At 35.6% G+C, this 22,282-nt stretch overlaps 1 protein-coding gene across 1 annotated transcript; it reads right to left on the bottom strand.

Moving 5' to 3' along the window:
- Positions 1-463: 463 nt before the first annotated feature.
- LOC147388792 (adaptin family protein) lies at positions 464-18,179 on the bottom strand. Its single transcript, XM_086417552.1, has 11 exons — positions 17,963-18,179; positions 17,341-17,857; positions 13,275-13,399; positions 11,435-11,633; positions 8,858-9,086; positions 8,521-8,687; positions 8,158-8,367; positions 4,870-4,980; positions 4,584-4,760; positions 1,995-2,462; positions 464-1,091 (listed from the first exon to the last, which is right to left on the bottom strand). Exons 1-11 carry the CDS (start codon positions 18,013-18,015, stop codon positions 798-800), a joined length of 2,550 nt encoding a protein of 849 aa, XP_086273678.1. The 5' UTR covers positions 18,016-18,179; the 3' UTR covers positions 464-797.
- Between the last annotated feature and the right edge of the window lie 4,103 nt (positions 18,180-22,282).

Here is a 22,282-nt window from a genome sequence, read left to right on the forward strand (position 1 = left end):
ACTATAAGGCTAAAACTGAAGGGATTGGGGTCTTTTTTAATTACCGGCCTATGTTGTGAGATATCTATATGATCTGATCAATTGCGTAAGGTCCATGGAAGCAATAGAATTGGGAAAAGTATACAGAAAAAACAGTTATTTTCTATTAAATTAGTAGTAGATAGTAATCCCAACTCGGTTCCATGAGGCATCAATTCTACATTTTCTCTCTATGGACCAAGGAGAAAGGGGGACTCATCGAGAAGAGGATTATCATCTCAAATGTTCATTGAAACGTGAAGGGGCAAGTCTGAATCACTCTGTAGTTGATTGTTGTTGAGATATATGAAAAAATATTTATAAGCAAGCAGAATAGTGATTAGAAGAGAGGGAGAGAGAAGACTAACCACCAATGAGTTAGCCCAGCCCCAATCCAACCCATATTCATAATAAATTTCAAGCTTGAACAACCCAGAACACACAATTGAATCACATTGAGCTAAAGACTTATTGTTACAAGTTCGAGAGAGAGATACATATGGAGGGACTCAAGTTACCTGTAATAAACAAAAAAAATTCATGCCTACTATATGGACCCCTCAAATCTGTAATATTCTTTTATCAACTAGAAGGAAGCCCACCTGTTATTTCCACATGGCCCCAACCCCAACTAAAACAAAAACACAAAAAGGAAAAAACAAAAAGGAGACGAGAGGGAGAGACTCGCAATCCATGAAAGGCAATTACACAAGTAATAAAACAGAAACCTGGAATAAGACCAAACGATAACATATTCTCCACAAAGTCCATACCAACAATCAGGAGACACCAAATTTGGATAAAGCTGATTGGAACAAATCTGAGAATGCATCAGACATACTTTGATCATCAGCTTTGACTTTTATCTTTGCCTGGGATGATGATGTATTGATGAGACATTCCACAAGAAAGAAGATTGTGGAATCCTCAGCTTTTTGAGCAAAGAAGAAAAACTTGAATTTTGGTGCTTGACCACCTGAAGCAATGCAGTGGATGGAATGGCCTTGCATGTGCCGGAGGAGTACTTGCGGTGTCGTCAAAGCTGCAGTTCCTTGAGGGCTTATGGAGCAATCCTGCACAGATTACAAATTTGATTTGTAAAGGCAGCAAAAAGCTAGTCTTAGGTTAAAGAGAGCGAATCTAACAAAGGCAAAAAAAATGTACTCTATACATTATGAAGAGAAGTGCATTAAGCAACTTGGCCGGTTCAAACAGAGAACCGAACCAAACTGATAGCTTCGGAGCTGGTTTTGTTCGGTTTGAAACAAGTGTGCAGTTCTGGGTTAAGAAAATGGAGAATCGATGACTTTGGTTCGTTTCTCAGTTCACAGCTTGTTTAGAACCGAATCGAACTCTCATGTAATTTTATATATATATACATATAAATTTATTGTGAATTCCTATAGGTGTAAGGACATAGATTAATATTTTTTTATGGATAAATTAATGACTATTTTTTCAATGGATAGGTTAATGATTTATTATATATAATTTTATGTTTATTATATTTTTTTTCAATTAAAAATATGTTACTTCAAGCAGGTTTATAGAAATTGGCAATCCATAGAGAACCAAGCCGACCCTAGTTAGGTTTAGGTAGGTTTGGTTCTATCGGCATTTCTATTCAGTTCTGGTTCTTATTTAGGGGAACTGACTTATGTCAGTTCGGTTACAATTTGGCCCCAAACTGAACCGAGTTGCACTCCTACAAGCAACAACACAGCCACATATATCAATGTTTATAATCAGAAACAGTTGAATACTCTTGGTGCATGCATTAATTCTTTTTTAAATGGAAAGATCAGAAACTTGAAGGCGATCAGGTTCTAGTCGATAAGAAAGAGTTATTTCATGGCTCTACCATCAAGCGGTTGCAAGATATCGATGCTGGAACAGAATCTGAAATCAAGCAACCATGCATGGAAACAGAAACAAAAGATTAAAATCAAATCAACAAAATTAAGTGCAAAGTAAACCTTTGACAAAGATACTGGTAGTTGGCCCCATTTACGCTGAAAAGTGCTTGGATCTATGACTGCTTTTGCATTAAGTTTCAAAGGAGGAGGTGAAGGTGCAGGTGCGGGTGCAGGTGTGGGTGTAGCAGGTAGACCTAAACCAAGTAGATCGTCAATGGCCAAGCTAGGTTGTGGAGAATATGATGGCAAAGAAGAGTTCAGAACCAGTAGTTCTGATTGTGACTGTGAGGCAGCCAGAGATACAGACGCCGCATCATATGCAGGGGCACTGTATGCAGATCCATTGATGCTAGGACCTCCACTTTCTTCTTTCTCTGAAGTACTTAATAGAAGATCATTATCGCTTGCTTCAAGTCTCTGCACCGGTATTACATTATCTGTTGATTCTACTCCTACAGACAGACTTCCAGTTTCTTCGGAAAATTCAAACGGGCCTCGGTGTTCCTTATCGGTGAACATGTAAGAAGGCTGCAAGATTTTTTAAATGCTCAATTAGATATATATCAAGTATTCCACTTTTAAATACTTTGGATAGCCAAATATAGACAAAAGAAAATGAGAAATGTGACAGATAGTATCCGATACATAACCAAGATAATATCAAACATGAGCTTGTTAAGGTCTGACAACCTTTACAAAGTTTAGTTAATGAGAACTTCGGATAGATAGTTATGTCCATCATTTCTAATGAAGTCCAGTATCCAAAGAAAACAAGAAGCATGCAAGTATTCATTTCCTAACCATCACTTAAAACTTCCAGATAAAGAAAACAATCTGTTTCCCAAGAAAAATGTGTCCCAATTCTGAAGTTCTAAGAGGAAAACCAAATATGCCTTCCCAAGACAATTCGTCGGCATTGCTAATGTGACAGGCTTGTGAAATGAAACTCATCGATGCACTTGAACAGTGGTAGAACAGAACTTTCGGCACTCGTAGAACAGATACCAGGGTCGAGGTGGTTACTTTTGACTGCAACATACATTGGAACTTTTCAGGAAAAGGTCGTCTGCTAATTGGTTTCTAAGAAAAGCAGATTTCTATTTCGAAAATTGAATGTTTATTATGGAATTCTCTCCCAGAGCTGCTCCACTCACGACTCTATTAAAGAGTAGATCAATTTGGTAAAGAAGAGGAACACAACGCTTTTGGCTTGATGAGGGACTCTTCTATACTACAAGGAGCCAATTGTATGTACCAAAGAATGATGGGCTGAAAAAGGAACTCGTATGAGAGTGCCATAACATGGGCTGGCCATCCTGGTTGGCATCGCACGTTGGCCTTGCTTGAAAGGGGATATTACTGGCCGAGCATGTGCAACGATGTGATTTACTATGTCAAGACATGCCTCATTTTCCATAAGCAACAAAAGGTTAGAAGGGTGTGGCACTCGCCCATCCAAATGAGCACAAAGGCAACAAATATAAGCAATTAGGCAAAAGAAAGGAAGACAGAGAGGGAACCAAAGTATGCTGTATTCTTGTTAAGAAATCTCCTTGGCTTCATCCACATATGCAGCATACAGAAATGCACCTGCGCAAACTGAACATTCTCCCAACCATACGTTGACCAACTAAACCTTGTTAAGACAATTCCTATGTTTGCCTTCTCACCATCTTTCACAAGTTTTGAGACTTTGCAAATGTCATTTTTTGGTCACTGATGACACAGTAATTTAAATCCCTACCACCACTGAGAACCCTTGTAACCCCTCCGCTGAGTATTCAATTCCAAAGCCCTATATCACACTCTCATCCATTGCAGATAAGATTTGCCACCATCTCTTCCATGGTGTGTTTGATGAATCGTTGAGATTTTGAAATTGCTCAGAACTAAAATAATCCACAACATTTGCAAAATTAAACTGAAATTTATAACCTAGCCCATAATTTAATTGAGGATAAGCATTTATTATCACTGCTCATAAATGAGCCCAATCTAAACATCCAATTAAATACATCACACAAGGGAAACAAAACTGTTGACACAGTAACTACGAAACTTATCCCAGATTACTTCCTTTTAAATATATACACCCAGTTACCTAAAATGGGGGGAAAAAACATTACAAGGTAGCTAAAAATGCAAGATAGATCATTTGAAAACAAAAACTGAAAGAACGAAAGAAGGAAAATCAATGCTCAATATTAAGTGCCATCAGAATTCCAGAAATTGCTGGGATAAGCACATACAACAATGAAGAGAAAATCAGGGTACTCCAACAGCCTATAAGTTAATACAATGCCTCAAGACAACTGAATGACCATTGCCTAAAGGAACACAACAATTTTTTAATCTTTGCCACAGTATGGACATTATGTATGAAATCAACTTTAAAGAAAAGAGGTAACTCAACTTTTCTTTTTCATTCCAGAAAGGAAGATTATATTGTCATACTTTTTCTTTTTTCTTCATTCTTTTTTTCAATTTTTTTTTAATAAGCAATTAAGGCTTAATCAGAACCATATTCAGGAAACTCCTAGTCATAGAGGATTTTCTCCTTTTTTATGCTGCCTGTTCACAACAATACTTACTAGAAAACAAAAATCGAAAAATTGGTCCAGAATTTATAAGAAAGAGAACTCCACACACCTTTTGGTATATGACCGACAAGCTATTAAATTCATCAAATATGCGATCTTTGATTTCACTGTTCTGAGTATCAGCAAACACTGAAACCGCTTGCTTTGGAGGGTTCACCACATGTTCTGCTACAGATACATCATATTGTAAAAGCCTGTAGTAAAATAAGGCTCTGTCATGAACATCCTGCAGTAAAGTGATCATTTAATAGAATATCCATGCATACGACGTACAGAGGAATAACTTTTGGAAATGTTTCTCAACTGTTGAAAATAAAAAAGAGATCAACCAAAACCTGATGAGAATCCGCAAGGCCAGCAGCCAATGCAGCTCCAAGGGCTTTCTGAGTCTCAGGTGGCCTTCTAAAGAAACATTTCAGTACTGCAGTGAGAAGGTGCAAACGAACCTGAGATACAAGATGAAGTAAATGATGACTTAAAATTGATATTTTTTTTGAAGAATGGAAACAATACATAAGGCATTAAAAGGTCAAAGAGTTCAATCTGAAGAGATAAATCATGCACTCAATGAACTAAGGGTATGTGATTAAGACATTGATCTAAGGAGAAAACATTATGATCTATGTGCCTCCCAAACCAACTAAAGTGCTTAGTGAAAGATACAAAAATAGGGAACCAGTAACATAACTGCAAGAATAAGAGCTACCCGTAGAAATTTTACTAATTAGGAACAGATGCTTCTACATCCCTAATTTTATTTAACTAAAAGCATGCACACACTACAAATGAAAAGCAGTGAAATTCACTCAAATTGTTTGCTTTATCTGGAAGAATCTTCTTGAATAATGCCAACCAAAACTAGGGCTTTAGATGCTAAATGACAAAGGCTAATAACTTTAGATCTTTGTTACACATCAGATTCTTTCTTCTTTTATGGCATCTTGATAAGTGAAGAATAAAATATATCCATACCACATGCAAAGAGAATGGGTGACTGATGTGGGAAAGTTTGAAACTAGAGATTTGTATTCAATCTCATTTTCCTCTTGATGTAGGGTAGAACACCAAACCTAGAGTTTATGTTAAAGATCAGGTTCTAAGGTGAAATCTAAAGAACTAGGAGTAATGAAGAATCTCTATGTCGAGCAAAACAGACTAGAAACTTCAATCTAGTACTAAAATTGATGGAAATTAATCACAAACACTAAAATTAAGAACCAATATCGGATTTTTATGCTCTGAAAAAACAAAGAAAGGGGAGAAAAAGTCTCTCATTTTTTTCTTTTATTAATCAATCTCCAAAAATCCTAACTAATAAATTTATTTATTGGAGCTCCATATATAGATAATTCCCTCATAACAACTTAGAAACATTCTAAAATACTAAAAAATAATTTTTTAATCTATCTATAACATATTACTAACCTTCTAATCCTATTAGAACTAGGACTGCAACTTGGGTAGGCTAACCCAGGTTCAACCCAATTGATGGGCGAGCCTGAGTTGGGTTATATGGAAAATGAGTTAAGCCTGGCTAGGAAATCTCAACCCGAATTGAATCCAGGTTGAGCTCGAATAGAGGCTCCGAGCAACCCAAACCCAATGCTATATATTTACATATAAATATTTTTATTTATTGTAAAAAAATATATATTAGTTTTCTCTTCCTAAATATATTTGTAAAATTAAGGGAAAAAAATTAATAATATAAAAATTAATGGATTTGAAGGTTGTATGCAAATTTATTTACTAGTGATTTTGTCTTTTTAATATTGCATTTATTTTTTAAGATATAAAATAAAATTTATGTGTTGATCAAAATGAAATTAGACTTGCTCAATGAGCCCAACCTACCCAAAATTACCTAACTTGGGCTAACCCGAGCTCAACCCAATTTTAAAAGCTCAATCTCGGGTTGAGTTTGGGTTAATGAGCTCTAACCCGATGATTGGGTTGAGTTCAGCTCGGGTTGAGGGTTCTGCAACTTGGGTTGACCTCCAACCTGCCCAGGTTGCAGTCCTAATTAAAACTCAATTTGAACACTTAAACGCACTTCTAATTATAACCTAAAGAATAAAAACAAATTTAGAAAAGAATAGAAACATAAAACGAATTAAAAACTAGATAAAATAGAAACTTTCTAAAGTTGAAATGGCAACTAACTAGAACTACTTAAGCAACTTAAAAATAGAAGCTCAATCAAATAAAGAGTCCTAAGAGAAGTTAGACCGGGTGTTGTCGACCGGTCAAAGATTAGACCAAGTTGACTCGGTTGGTCAAGCTGAGTTGGCTCAAGTTTGACTGATTTGACTCGGGCCAATGTTGATTTCTTCTACGCATCTTAACTCAATTATAAGCATTGAGATAAGTGTCACTAAGCCGCAAGCCTATCTACATCACCTCTTTTAAGCCCGCATCCAAGACCAAACATACTTATTTCCCCTGCAAAGGATTTTAAGACACCCACATTGCCCTAGTATATGGAAAGACCAAAAATACTCTAGAACTCATAAGATTTTTAAAACACTTCCATATAGATATATTGCTAAAGTTAGCCTTCTAGAATTAATTAAAGCAACCTCTTATTATAATAGCATCATGCACTAGTGCTATTTGGTCTCATTTCATTAGTCTCATTTGGTATGTACTTGATCTTCCCACGATAGATTTAACTCTTTTACAAGTTGGCAGGTAACAGTTTTACAGTTTTGAATGGGGGAAATAGAATCTTATGGAATTTTATCCCTTTTGCAGTTTACTGGGGTATCTAGAAGGAAAGAAACCAATGTGTTTTCGATGGGAAAGAAGCTTTCAGTCCATGAGGCCGTCATTAGCATTTCAGACCTCATTTTCTTTTAATGCAAACTTTTTGATGATTTTGCGGGCCTCTTTTCCAAGTATTTTATTTTTTGGTGAAGCTGTACTTCTTTGGGTTTTTCCTTTTTTTTCTTTATGTGCTTCCACTGTACTTTTGGTGGGTATATCCTTGATCTCCTGCTGCCCTTTTCTCATTTGGTCACTGAACCTTACATCTATCCAAAAAAAAGTCGTTACAAATACACATGTCCCAAACATGACTATCTAATGAATAGCGGATTTCAACCAGATTCTTCTCATCTTTCTGAATCCAATATCTCCTACAATTTAGCTAAGCCATGAGGTGCAAAAAAAATAATTATATATGCAATAGCATCAATAAACAACAGTTCACATGTTCCATCAAAGTCCTAAATGAAAAGTATCGGCAATCCCTAAACAAGAAAGCTAATGAAACATAACATAATGCATCTTCACATACAAAGCAATTTCATATAAAGAGACTAGACTGGTGAAACCTGCATTCCACTGTAAAAGCACATGAAAGAGAAAAATATATATATTTTAACAACGTGAATAATACAAGCTCATCATTCTTTCAGTGGTCCTCTACACTCAATTTATCAGAGCTAAACAGAGGGTTTCTATTAAGTTAAAGCGTATTCGTATGAACTTCAGCAGATAATGATAGCTGGAAGGAATATGGCACCCAGTCTGCAAAATACTACAAAAAAAAATCTAAAGCATAGAAGTGGAAAAAAAGTAGTGCATACTCTAGAAGGAAATTTAAGGAGATTGACAATTACCTCTGCAGAATGCTCATCATCCCAGTTGTCAATAAGACTTTCCAGAATATAAGGAGCATCAAGCATGTCCTGAGAATACTCCCCCAGCATCCATATAAGAGCCGCCTTGGCCTTCGGTTCTTGAACATTTTTACTGCTAATATTTCCAACAACTGCAATACAATCCTGACTCCATTGAGGATATTTTCTCAGAAGATCTTTCACAAGTACCTGCACATAAAAAAAATTATTATAGGCAAGTCAAAGAGACTCAAATCAATTTGGATAACTACAAGACAGCTAAATCATTCAGTTTTTCCAATCCAATAGATCCAACCCATCGACAAGAATATTTATTTAGCATTCACAAAGTAAACTATTTACCAAAGTCTCAGCAGTAACGTAGTCCTTTTCCATCTCAAGAAACTGAAGAAGCCTATCAACGATAGCATTCACATCATACTGCTGTAGTGCTATTTTCCCAACGGCCCGGACTGACTCCCTTGCGACAGGCACGTCAACATTTGCAACATATTCACATAATTCCGTCACTGAAAACGGACTCAATAAGTACATACCAGTCATACATGAAAATCAAATCAAGGAAGAACATTGCCTATGAATGGAAGAGTCACCAAATAGATGGAAAAGAAATGCAGTTACCCTAGCATCAGGTGTCACCTGTGAGGGAAAAAAAAAATGAAGAAGTGGAATTACTTACCAATTTCATATGTGTTGCTCTCATTTGCCACTGCAGTTAACATATCAAGCTTCAGTTTCTTAACGTAAGATGGCTCATTGTACTGGCAATAGAAGTGTTTGTAGTCTGAGGAGAACAAAATTGGTGCACGCATCACCAATAGATGCAAGTGACTCAGTACTGCATAAGATTGTTCTGGACTTCCAGAACTCACTAGGGTGAGAAGAGGGGCTTTGATGCGTTCATACACCTACAATGAAAATTATGTCGTTGAAGTCAATAAAATCTGATTGATTAAACAAGTTAGTAGCTACGCAAAGGACAAGAGTGTTGAGTCCAGTCACCCAAAGATATGACATGTTGAAGAGGCCAAAGCAATGCTAGGAACCAATGACAGGGCCAAATGAGATGTTTTGGCACATTCTTAACAATAATAGCAACTGGTCTTAGCAAGTAAATGACACGAGAATAAAACTTCATTAAAAAAATGGTTACTGATATAATGATGCATATGGATGTCATTGGACAAAAGCCTTTCCCAGGGTTGACAAAGTGTAGGAGGCGTGATACTCAAGGCACGGTCCTAGAGGGCCTAATCCCATGAGGTACATGCCTCAAATTGTAAGGAGCACGTGAACATTTGGGAACACTTGAACATTTGGATACTCAAGGCACGGTCCTGATGTGGATGATTTTTAATGAAAAGATGCAAAAACTAAAAGCATCAATTGTATGAAATATCAACCATGTAGGCATAGGTGTGTCAGAACACCTTTTTTTGAGGGGGTCAAAAAATGTCTCATTGGGTTATTTTGTACAACTCATGTATTCTCCTTGTTTGGGGTGGAATGTTGTGTTCCGGGCTATATTAGAGGTATCATTGGGAAATGGCTTCAGTTGAGATTGAGCTTTCATCATGCTAAGAATTTAATTTGGAGCTTAACACCGTTTGCGATCATTTGGGGCATTTGGCTAGAAAGAAATGATAGAACTTTTCAAGGACAGACGAAGTCGGAACAAGAGTTGACTAGATCAATACTCGGTCTCTTATTCTTTTGGTGCAAAATCTTTAAGGAGTTTACAAAGGGGTTTTCGAGGACTTTTTGTCCTGGTGGGATTTCGTTTGTAGGATTGAAAGGCCTTAGTGGTTTGTTGTTCTTTTCGTTCTCTTTATGTTTTTCTTTTCATTTGAGAGGGTCATCTCGACATTCCCCTTGATTCCTTGTTTCCTTCTTTATCTTATCAATCAAAAAAAAAAAAAATTGTACGACTTCTAACATTTTACTTTATAATGGTTCAATCATTTACATTTGTTTCCCTAGGTTTATATTAAACTATATCTTTATTTCGATGATTCTGCTCTATTGCCAAAGGCAGCATCTAGGCACCACCCACTTTAAGCAGAATTTTAAAATAGGTATATTGATCACTTTTTAGTCTCTCATAGAAGACCACGGTCTTGGAGAATGTCATCAGTTTTTAGACACAAAGGAGTATGTCAAATTTTCACCAAAAGTGGCAGGGTATGGCTAAAATATTTGAGAGAGGATATGTCAAATATTCGCCGACACATTAGGTAAGAGCATTAAGTCCTGACCTCTTTCAACTGAGCCAGGTAAAAAAAAGGATTAGGTATTGGTAGGGGTATGTCAAATTTTCACCGAAATTGGAAGGATATGTCTAAAATTTTTGAGAGGGGAAAATGTCAAATATTCGCCAACACATTAGGTAAGGGCATTAAGCCCTAACCTCTCTCAACTGATCCTCAAAAAAAAAAAAAAAATCATTATTATGGCCTCCCCCCTCTCCCACTCTCTTTTTCTTTTCAAAGCCTTTTTCTCCCATCTCAATCGTATGTTTAATGTTAGGAATCAAATTTTCTAGCCTCAAACAACTTGTGAAGCTCTCCATCAAATATGAAGTAAAGATGAGAGGAAAACACAAGTTTTATGGAGATCAATATTGATTTCTCAGGGATCAGTAAAAGTTTTCTAAGAATCCATTTTCCTTTTGAAGCTCTCCATTAAACATACAGCTGAGATAAGAGGAAAGACATGTTTCCTCAGATCAGTATAGATTTTCTAAGGATCTATTTTTATTTTTATTTCTACGGGTATCTTCATATCTCAATCGTTCGTTTGATGGAAGCATATTTATCATTATTTTTTGCTCTTTTTTTCTCCCTATTTTCATTTTCAATGACTTTTTATTACAACATTAAACAAAAGTGAAACAACGTTTTTTGGCCATTCAAGGGGAAGACCTAGCACTTTTGACAATTTTTTCGTAATTACTCTTACTTAATTGATTTTAATTTTTAAACAGGGGACAAACATGAGCTAATCTGCCTCCACCTAAAAACTGATCGTTGCATATCAATATAAAATAATTTCTTATTGAAATTTGAGAAAACTTCATCAAATAGGTAGAACGCACAAAATAAATCCAATGCATAATCCAAATCTGCATTGCTACATCACAGCACTTTCTAGGTTAATTAATGTTATGGATCTCATATTTTAAAAATTACAATATCTACTCTTTCGGCTATCACATGAGCCAACATTTGGAAAAAAAAGGGCTAATTTTAATAGGTACCTGTTGATGAACATCAGTCATGGACAAGGTCACATGTAGGAACACCTTGATTGTTGCTAAGACAACAGCACCATTTGCATGTTGAAGTCTATCCTCAAGGAGATTCATAACATCAAATATCTCATTGCTATCAGAAGGCACATACTTGGATACCAAGTCAAGTACAAGACATTGTGCCCATTCACTGAACTCCTTGATCCTGCAAAAGCAATGGGGGTATAAAAGCTGGAATAAAAAAAACTTTTATGAAGCTGCTGTAAATGAAAAATGACTTCAATATTTTACTATTGATATAAAATCTGGATTCTGGAGTTAGTATATTTTTCACGGACATTACTATAAATGAAATTTGATTTACTATTGTTATCATAAATAACATATTATCCTTTTTGGTAGGTAATCTGAGATGGGAACTGACAAATAAATTTTAAAGAATGCTTCATCTACAGTAGTTAAATGTATTAACTATAATGAATAATCTACATGGACAATATTAATCATAAAATATGCAAATACTGCAGGGAAAAGAGAAATAAAAGCAGCCTGGTAGAAAAACTCAGCATCATCACCATGAAGCCTTTTCTCAAAGAATTGGGGTTGGCTGAACAAATCTTGTTCCCCAATTCAATTTTGTCTAGAACCACATCTTATGTTATTGAAACTTGGAAGTGTGTTCCTATCCCCTTCACCATCTAAATCGACATTCCTTTGGGTCTTCCTCTCACTCTTTTAAAACCTTCAACTAGCACATTCCTTTTTAACTGGGACTGCAATTAACCTTTGTCGAACGAGTCTAAATCATCTCAATCGAATTGGCAGTAAAACCCAAATAAACTTACTATAGTAAAATGGACTTGGCAGATCAAGTTTGGTACCAGCTTGCTTTGTTCATAAAGTTTGTGACTGTTGATACCACAAAACTGAGTTCAAAACTCAACCTTCACCTACTAATCCACTTACCCACTTGTTTATAATATAAAAAAAGTACTTGGCAGACCAAGTTTGCCATAAGTACTCCACCCAAAGACTAGCTAAACCAGTTTAAGAATTAAATCCCGAAATACCAAAGCAATAATAGATCTGTTATTGAATCAAATTGATGCAAGTTTCTCCTGATTCCGCAGGACAACATTTACGTATCTAGCAAACTTGGAGATCATCACCCAGGGACAGCCGAAGGAGAGAAAAAACACTGCTACTGGCCGGTGTTAATTGCACATCCTGTATGTCTCTTTCAATCAGATGAGTGATTCTTTTATTCAGTGATACAATACTAAGGCTCTCAAATATCAATATAAAATTTATTAGCAAGATTGTTAATTAGATGGAGATTAGCAATGGTGCCCATATAAACCCAACAGAATGTGCCTATCAACCTATCTATTTATGAGTCTTTAGCAGTGTCGCAGAAAGTTACAATTCAGGATGCAACATTAAACATGGAACTAAAGTCTCCATCTTTTCAGTTTCCATTTGTGTCCCAGTAGATAGGTTTGTTTTTTGGTTTATTTGTGCTATTTAAATTTTTCAATGTCAAGGAACAAATACAAACATAAATAATAGTTAAAACATGTGTGCGAGAATATAACTGCCACAATATGCTTAACTGGAGTATATAATATAAGCACCGCCCCATAATACACACATCTAAATCGTTTTCAGGTGTATAGTCATTTATTCGTGAGACAACTTGGAATTTCCATCAACAGAAAAAAAATCCATATGTGAACAGAAATCATGTTAAGTTACATGTACTAGTTAAATTAATCTGTAACCGCATGGATTGCCAGCCAAAAATTAATTATTAATTAGAATCTACAATTTAAAATAAAGAACACACCGGTTCAAAAGGTAATATATTACTGGCTTGCTAAGCAAAGTTTCTCTTTCTCTGTAAGCTTCCTCAGAGCTACTTGCTTCCAAGCTCCAAATCTCTTGTAAAGCAGATAAACAATTTGCAACTACCTGGCAAAAAATTATGATGAAACTACCAATAAATTGAAATGAAATTATGCATCTTTAAGAATTATCTTAAAAATTAAAGCATAAAAAAATATAAATTCTCTTATCTACCAATAGAATTACCACATATCCAATTTCTTGAGACTGCAAGCATATATATATTGGGACAAAATGAAAGATACCTGTACCCAGAAAAAAATGCTCATTTTCACCTTTTTTACCAAGTTGATGATCAGTGAATGAACCAGCAATTTGATCTTCACTTTTTGACTACCCTTTTTCTTTTCACCTTGTTCTAGCCAATCTCAATGTAGATATATTTATGGATGTCTCAAATATTGATGCTATTGGATTTCTTATGTCAAGATATCCAGTGAATAAGCGAAGTCACTGGTTAATCATCTTGACTAGATCTAGTGTGTTAATTCATTAGGCCGATAGTTGAGGTTTGACTAGGTTTTGGTTTAAGGATGAGCAGTTTTAGGAACATTTGAACATTTGGGAACCTGTTGGATCTGGGCTACAATTAGCAGTTGGATCAGTAAGGCATTGAACTTTATATAGGCCTAATGAATAAGGTATGTGAGTTGGGTATGACTAAGCTCGTTTGGGTTGATCTAATGTTTTTAAAAATAAAAAAAAGAATGGGTTAACGGTTGGGTTTGTAAAATAACTCCAAGCTAAATAAACAAAAAGTTTACCATTTTTTTAGGTATTAATCCAACCCAAGAGGTTATCTTCAAAATCTTGATAGAAACCAAGTTTGGGGTTGGGAATCCTAACCTCAAATTGCTTTGTTCTTGAAAGTAGGTTAATGGTCGAACAAAAATGATTGCAACGGCTAGTTGAAGCACAAAGAGAACCCTGATGAAGGTGACTTCTCAAAGGTGCAGTATACTGGTGAAAGGGCAATAACACGCTATAGTGTTGTAAGCAATGGGTCAGGTTCAAGAGCCAATAACATATCCAAGTGTTGTCTTACATGGGCTAGAAGTTTCGAAATGGGCTGATTTTTTGTGATGATGACCATAGAGATCATCATCACAAAAAATCAGCCCGTTTAGAAACTTTTAACCCTAGTTTACAAGTTGAAGAATTGCAGACCATTAATTTGTAAACAACTTTTTACGGGGCTAGAAGTTTCAAAATGGGCTAATTTTTTGTGAGGATGATCTCCTCACCATATAGATCATCCTCACAAAAAAATCCACCCATTCCAAAACTCCAAGTCCATATAGGACAAAACACGTTGGCCATGTTATTGGCTACATTATTGGCTTTTATCCATATATATATATATATATATATATATATGGTAGCGTTCAATGGACAACGTTAGAGAGCCAACAAGTGCCCAACGAAGCTAAGCCGTTAGATCGCAATAGATCCAACGACTGAGATCTAATTCTCAATTGCAAAATTATATATTTTCTCGATTTTACAATGACCTCCCTCACCACTTAAATATCTTCATGTATTTACAAATACCTCCCTCCCCACACATTACAAGAAATCGAGAGAGCCAAAACCCTAACTCACCCCTCTTCTCTCTCTTTCTCTCTCTCCGATCTCTCACGCTCTCTCAATCTAGAGGTGTTTGAATGACTCATTTTCGATAGAAAATTGTGTTGAATCGATTCTAAAAAAGAAAAAAATGACAAAGTGACCTTTTCAAACAAATTGCCTTACTCGAGGAAGATGATTTATGAGGAAATTACTACCCTCTCTTCAATCTCCCTCTCAATCCATCTCAAGTTTCTTTTTTGGGGGGAAAAATCAGAGCTTGTTTGTAAGGATGTAACTCGTTCGAGTCAGTTGAACTCAGTCAACTAAGGATTTGCAGTTTGAAGAAGTTGAACCTTTTTAAGCCATTCTCCATGAATTTTGGCTCAAGTTTTGAAATTGTTTTTTTTTAAGGAAATTAATTTGGAGAGATCTGATTTTGTTTGATTCTGATGCTTGACCTTTCTCTTTCTTCATGTCATTCACGATCAAGAAAACCTGTGATCTTCATCAATATGATTTTTGTGATTCAAATTTCACATCTGGAAAAGATTATAAATCTTGGAGTCTTATTAAGTTTATCTGATTTTTATATGAGAAGAATCCAATTAAATATCTATTAACAGATTTTAACAAGAACACTGAGATGGAATCATAGAGCTATTGAAAAAGATTGATGGATCGTGTAATAATCAAACACTGTTTGGAAGAAGGCGTTGTACATCCAGAGTGAGATAGGCCGAGGGTGAAAGAGAGGTGAGTTAGGGTTGAGAGAGGAACACGATTTGTCCTTAAATGTGGGAGTGGGTTCGTTGTAAATAAACATAAAGTTAGTTAACTGGGGTGGGAGGGTGTTGTAAAAACGCGAAAGTTTCAATGTCTCAACTAAGAAAAAGATCATAGACTTTGGATCTATCGCGATCTAACAACTAAGCATCGTTGCGTGCTTGTTGGCTCTCTAATGTTATGCCGAACACTACCCATATAAATACAAAGGCTTATACACAAGGCTTTAATGTGCAATATCTCTTCTTGTCTCTTCAAGTTAGTTTTGCTTTTGAATTTTGACAATCATGTTCTTCGTCATGGATTTTGCAAGAGACCAAATGAATGAAATCCATTACCTAAATAATAAAAACAAAACTAAAAGAAGGAAGAGCACCAGAATATCATTCAAAGTTCTCTCCAATCAATCTGACAATTATCAGCATCCCTAACTCAGTTTTCATTGTAGAAATGACGAATACAATAACCCAAGCAACCATTTTGCATTCGGCCCCTCTCTCTGTACTATATATTGGGGTTTTCTCTATTCTCTTAGTTACAATTACTACCAACATAAGATCACCAAATAAAGCCAAACATGGGGAGATAAAGAACTTTAAGAAAAAAAGGGATTTTGAACTAAGTGTGTGTTTGGAAACACTTTTGAAGTCTGAATGGAGGTGGTCCACCTTTAAAATTCAAACTTTAAAAATTTTATTTCCGTTTGTTTTGGTTCAAATTTCAGACTTCATAACTAAAATTCAGAAGTTTTGAACTAGCGATGGAAGGATGCTGGACGAAACTTCTGAAATCTGATTTTTTTATTATTCCTAAAATATCCTCCTCAAAACCCTGATTTCTATCACTTATCATTTCTTTATACAAACCTTAAAACCCTTATTTTTAACTTTTCTACTTCTCATTTCTTTTCTACTTTTCTTCCTCTACAATTGTGTTGCCAACGTCTCTCCCCTTTCTCTCGTCACGTGTTCGAAAATCCTATATTTTTATATGAACTCTAAAACCCTATATTTTTCAACTAGAAAATGAATGATTATTTATTGTTTGACTATTACCTTGTTAGAATATAATTTCTCAAGTATGAATTCAAATTGAAAATAATACTTTTGGGATGTTTGATGTGTTAGAAATCGAAATTAAATGTGTGGATGGTTTTATTATGCATAACATGTTATGTTTTTCGGTTAATAATTTATTAGAATTACAAAAAGGAATTATTGTCAAAATGGCCATTATGTTTTAAAATTTTATTTGTAACCAGAAGCTTTTAAAAATGATAAACAAACAACTTTTCCAGAATAAGATTTCAGATTCCAGATTTCAGACTCCTGACTTCAGAAGTGTTAGCAAACATACTCTAAAATTGGTATGCATTAATGGAAAATATGCATCAAGACAGGTTGCATGTTGTAGAAATAATGAAAATGCTCTCAATTTGACAATTGTCAATATCCCTAGCCTAGATTTCATTGTAGAAAATGATGGCTATAGGAACCCAAACAACCATCTTGCATTTTCTCTCTCGATCTCTACTCTAGGGTTTCCTAAGTTCTCTTAGTTACAATACCAATGTAAGATCACCAAATGAATCTAAACATCAAAAATAACATTAAAAAAAACGATTTTGAACTAAAATTTGCATGCAAAAATCCTACCTGAGCATCAGGATCATTAAGCAAGAGACTTTTAAGCATCGAGGGAAAATCTGCATCGATACATGTTGTGGCGGAGATATGATACAGCTTTAGAACCCCAATTGCCGAAACCATCCTAACATAGCTATTTTTATCCTTCAATCCCGACCCCAAAGGGCCAACCAAATACTCCACCAAATTCGCCACTCTCAAAGAACACAAACTCCTCAATGCAAGCCCTCGGATCATCGGATCCTCATCTCGACAATCCTTCTGAAGGAAATTGATCGTAAGCAATGCCAGATCTGGATTCCCTTTCGCATAATTCCCAACATATAAATAACACATCTTCTTTAAAACAATATCAGATGTAGCCGAACACATCACCATCTCGCTGAAGAGTGACGAAACATCGATTCCAACTGTCATGTAAGAGATCACCTTTTTGAAGAGCTCTCGCTTCGAATCGTCCGTTCCAGGGGCTCGGCTTCCAGCGAGTTGGCGAAGTTGCAGTTTCAGATCTGAGACTTCTCCTTTACTAATAAGAAGTGGAATTAGGGTTTCAGAACGAGTTCGATCTGTAAGGAGAATAAATCGAGAATTGAGAATCGAAAAAGCTTGAATTTTGAGAAAATTAACTTACCCTGAAGGCTGAGAAGGAGACTGAGATCTCTGCGTTTGTGCTGGAGGAGCCATGATAGACCGATCGATCGAGCTCGAGCAAAACTAGGGTTTCGCCTGCAACTTATAAAAGGGTTTTACATGAAATCAACATCGCAATCGAAAAATTCTGAGCTTATCGACATTTTTTCGTTGTTTCTCTGCAAATTTTGAGATTTCCGAAAAAGAAAAAAAAAATCAACACGTGCAAAGAAATGCCATGAGTGGATTTCTAATTTGCGCGGCTGTGCGTGGTAACCTAACTACCGTGCGCTCCTACGCACCGGGCGTATTTTAGATTTTTTATCTTGACTTCCGTAAACTAAACGGATGTTTTTGTGAATAATTGAGATATGTCATGCGTTTTTAAACTAGGATAAATTACATTCTGACCTCCTATATTTTGGCATAATTCCATTTTAACTCCTTAATATTGATAATCAATGCATATCTCGAGGTATGGATATATTTTTTATGAAATTATTAGTTCAGATTGTAATCTTATTCAGAAATAAAAAGTCTCTTAATTGACTAGAGAATATCTATTTCTAAATAAGGATAGATTTTATAGAGAATTCTGATTTGATTTAACTTTTCTTTTAAGGTTTGTTTCTCTATCTATATAAGAAAAATGAATAGGTAGAAGAAGATGGGAGGAGGAGGGGAGATCTTAGGAAAAAAGAATATGAAAAGAAGCTAGGACTTGTAAATCTTGTAATGACTTAAAGAATAGTTAAATGACTCATCGGAGTCCAAGGACGTAGTCCGATTTTGGGACAAATCCCATAAACAAATCATGATTCTTGTCTTTTTTTTTTTTTTTTTTGTATGATTTTTTAACATTTTTAATGCATTAAGAATCATGAAGATCAATTGTTAGGAGTAAATCTCGAGGAATCAACAGCTATCTGAGATTTTAACTATACAAATTAACGTCGTCTGTGGGAACGAATCAAGAACACTCATGAAAACTACAAGGTAAGGTGGATCAATGAACGGTGGGAGAATTTTGGGCACCCCATTAGGTTCTGATTTTGTTGCTAAACCCTTTGATCGGCATGGGTTTAATCGGATCAAAAGTAGTGGCATATCAGGAAATCGTAGGTAGTGATTTAATTGAGTCGCTACGATAGCGACGATCGATTGTACAAGGTGATAAGTTAGTGTTGTTCTAGGGTAACAGTCATTGAAAAATGTACAAGAAAAAAAAACGTGCAGATTATGAAACTCTAAATATGGTGTTGTGTCAACATCAAGAGGAAAAAATAAATACATAAAGTAAAAAGGTAAAGATAATGTTATTGATACTACTAAGGTATTTTAACATAACTATGTGAAAGGTATGATGTATAGGAAGGCAAAAAAAAAAAAAACACACACACACACACACAATGCATCTAAGGGTGGTGATATAGTCAAGGATATTATTAACATGGCCAAATATATGTGTCATTCATGCATTGCACATAAGGATGCTCACAGGAAGGTGTAAAAATTTGTAGGGTTGTTATCACCAGACCACTTTGAATATGACTAGACTTATGTGGGAGTGGTTGACATTGAGATAGACTCCTGATAAGTGCCAACTCACAAGAGTTGACTCGATTTACCTAACTCTACTCGATTTTTGCTCATAATGATTGGTTTGTGCACAACATGAAAGTATAAAATAAGGCACGTTTTTATTTAAGTTATGAACTTGGTCGAGTCACAAAATTATGCTAAGTTGAGTTTATCTTCAAGAATTTGATTAAATCAAGAGACTACATCAAATCATGTGACTAGATTGGGGGTTAATAATTATGTTATATTCCGTATGTGTTATTGTTTTTTGGTGTTGCTTATAAGTAATAGGTTGTAAGGTCTTCGCAACTCTACGTTGACCTAATGGTAGAGCACAAAGTTGGGCGTAACCGTTTGGCTCCTTTGGGGTTGTAGGGTCTTCACGACTCTACTTTGACATGATTGGCAAAGTACATAGTTGGGCGCAACTGTTTGGCTTCTTTGGGGTTGCAAGGTCTTCACAACTCTACTCAGACCTGATTGGCAAAGCATAGAGTTGGATGCGACCTTGCTCTATCCCGAGTAGCAGAGCAGATTATACAGGTAGAGCAGAACAAAACTGTACAAGCAGAGCAGAGCATGACTATACAGGTAAAGTAGAGCAGGATTATACGAGTATAGTAAAATAATACTATGCAAGCAGAGCAGTATTGTGCAGGTAGAGCAAAGTAGAGTTGTACAAATAGTGCAAAGCAAGACTATGCAGGTAGAGTAGAGCAGGATTGTGTAAGTAGTAGTAGAGTAAGGTTGTGCAGGTAAAACAGAGCATGATTGTGCAAGTAGAGCAGAGTAGGACTGTGTAAGCAGAATAGAGCAGGGTAGACAAAAATATCTTGTATGAAAAAACAACCATGAGTGGCTTAAGGGTCTCGAATGACTAATGTCTTGAGTAACAGTTCTATAATGAGAGGATGATGACTGAATAACCAAGATATCATGAGTAATGACAAGGCTCTAAGGGACTATCGTTTCCTCAAAAGAAGAGGAGGGAATAATATTTTCATAAAGCAAAGTGAAAACACGAGAGTGTAATGTTCTCGTAAATGGATTTTGACCTTACCAACCTCCATTGACAAGAAGGGGGCTAACTAAAAAAATCGTTATTGGACACGTAGCATAAATAAGACAAATATTGATGGGCGATCACATGATAATTAATACATATCTCGAGGCATGGATATATCCTTGATTATATTTTTGTTTAAGGTTGTAATCTTATCCAGAAATAGAAAGTCTTCTAATTTACTAGAGAATATCTATTTCTAGATAAGGATAGATTTTGTAAAGAATCCTTATTTGATTTAACTTTTCTTTTAGGGTTTGTCTTTCTATTTATATAAAGAGAACGACTATGTAAAAGAAGATGATGGGGGATCTTAGGAGAAAAGAAGATGAGAGGAGGCTAGGGCTTATAAATCTTGTAATGGCTTGAAGAATAATGGAATGACTCTTTAGAACCTGATGACGTAGTCCAATTTTGGGATGAATCCCATAAACAAATCCTGCTTCTTGTCTTCTCTCTTTCTTTCCCTTCTTTTTAGTTATTTTCTGTATGATTTTTGAACATTTTTCAGTACATCAAGAATCATGAAGATCGATTGTTAGGGGTAAATCTCGAGGAATCGATGGTTATCCGAGATTTTGCCTCTACAGGTACCATCAACACCCTTATGATTGTCAATGAGAATAAATGTTTATAGAAATAACAAAAATACTAAGGCGATTAAAAATGTCCCTTAAGACTTTGGTGAATATTTAAGACACCTCCTTATATTTTTAAACCAATGAAATATTATCATCTGCAACCATCACGAGACATCAAGAAATATGATAGGAATTTTAGCGAAGGTGATAGAATTTCGAGAAGAAAAAAAGATTTTGGAGAAAAAACAAATACAAGATCAATAACTTTAGAAAATTTCCTTGTATTAAGAGTTTGAAGAAAATGTTTTTTTTCAGACAAAATATCAAAGATTCTTATTTATATATAAAATACATCTTTATCCCCCACATAAACATGTTTATTAAGTGGTGTGAGATTAAGTTGTTAAAATCCAAGGGTTGAGATCCAAATTCCTTTTAACCACCCTACCCTCTCCACAGCTTCTAAAATTTTGAATTGACTCCACTATAGAAATCCAAGGGTCGAGAGCACTCCTTACTAATAACCAATCCAACTGTAGACACGTGATTTCGTCATTACGACGACCACATCTACAATGGTTTGGATTCGCCACCATTCATATTATAAATGGGTGTGAATGGTCACCCGATGTGCATTTTTTGAAAAAGTGACATTTTTGACGTTTTAGCGACTCTCGATGGATAGGAACTAATCGAACATTTAGATTCGGGGTAAGCGGCTCGGTTGGAGAAAAGGGAAGGTGTTAGGCACCATTTTCTCCCCACTAAAGAGTGGTAACCTCAACTAACTCGTGTAGACACCCCATTTTTGCATCCGCCTGATTAATCAAGTCGTCAACCCGACCGCAAAGGTTCCCAATGATGGATGTCTATTCCAATGCTTTATTTTGTTATCAGATATGTTTCTGAAATCCGGATGAGGTATCTCGAACTGACAAAACTTAGAAATCACGCTACGCTAGGAAAATACGACCCCAGAAACATAGAAATCATCATCTTGCAAACCAAAAAGAAGCTTCACGATAAAAATCACTAAAAATGATTAAATTACCAAAATACCCCTAACCTCAAAACAACCTTAGAGCCTACATTACGC

The sequence above is a fragment of the Akebia trifoliata genome, chromosome 12 (assembly GCF_017979445.1).
Source record: "Akebia trifoliata isolate Shusen 1 chromosome 12, ASM1797944v1, whole genome shotgun sequence".
Classification (NCBI taxonomy): Eukaryota; Viridiplantae; Streptophyta; class Magnoliopsida; order Ranunculales; family Lardizabalaceae; genus Akebia; species Akebia trifoliata.

What these genes read in the sequence shown, in the direction of transcription:
- LOC147388792 (XM_086417552.1), bottom strand. Translation starts at nt 18,015, where the DNA reads ATGGCTCCTCCAGCACAAACGCAGAGATCTCAGTCTCCTTCTCAGCCT. An exon ending in TTAATGATCCTGATGCTCAG is followed by an intron (nt 13,400 to 17,340) that starts GTAGGATTTTTG and finishes ATTTTTTGCCAG; the next exon opens with GTAGTTGCAAATTGTTTATC. An exon ending in ATATATTACCTTTTGAACCG is followed by an intron (nt 11,634 to 13,274) that starts GTGTGTTCTTTA and finishes TTGCTTTTGCAG; the next exon opens with GATCAAGGAGTTCAGTGAAT.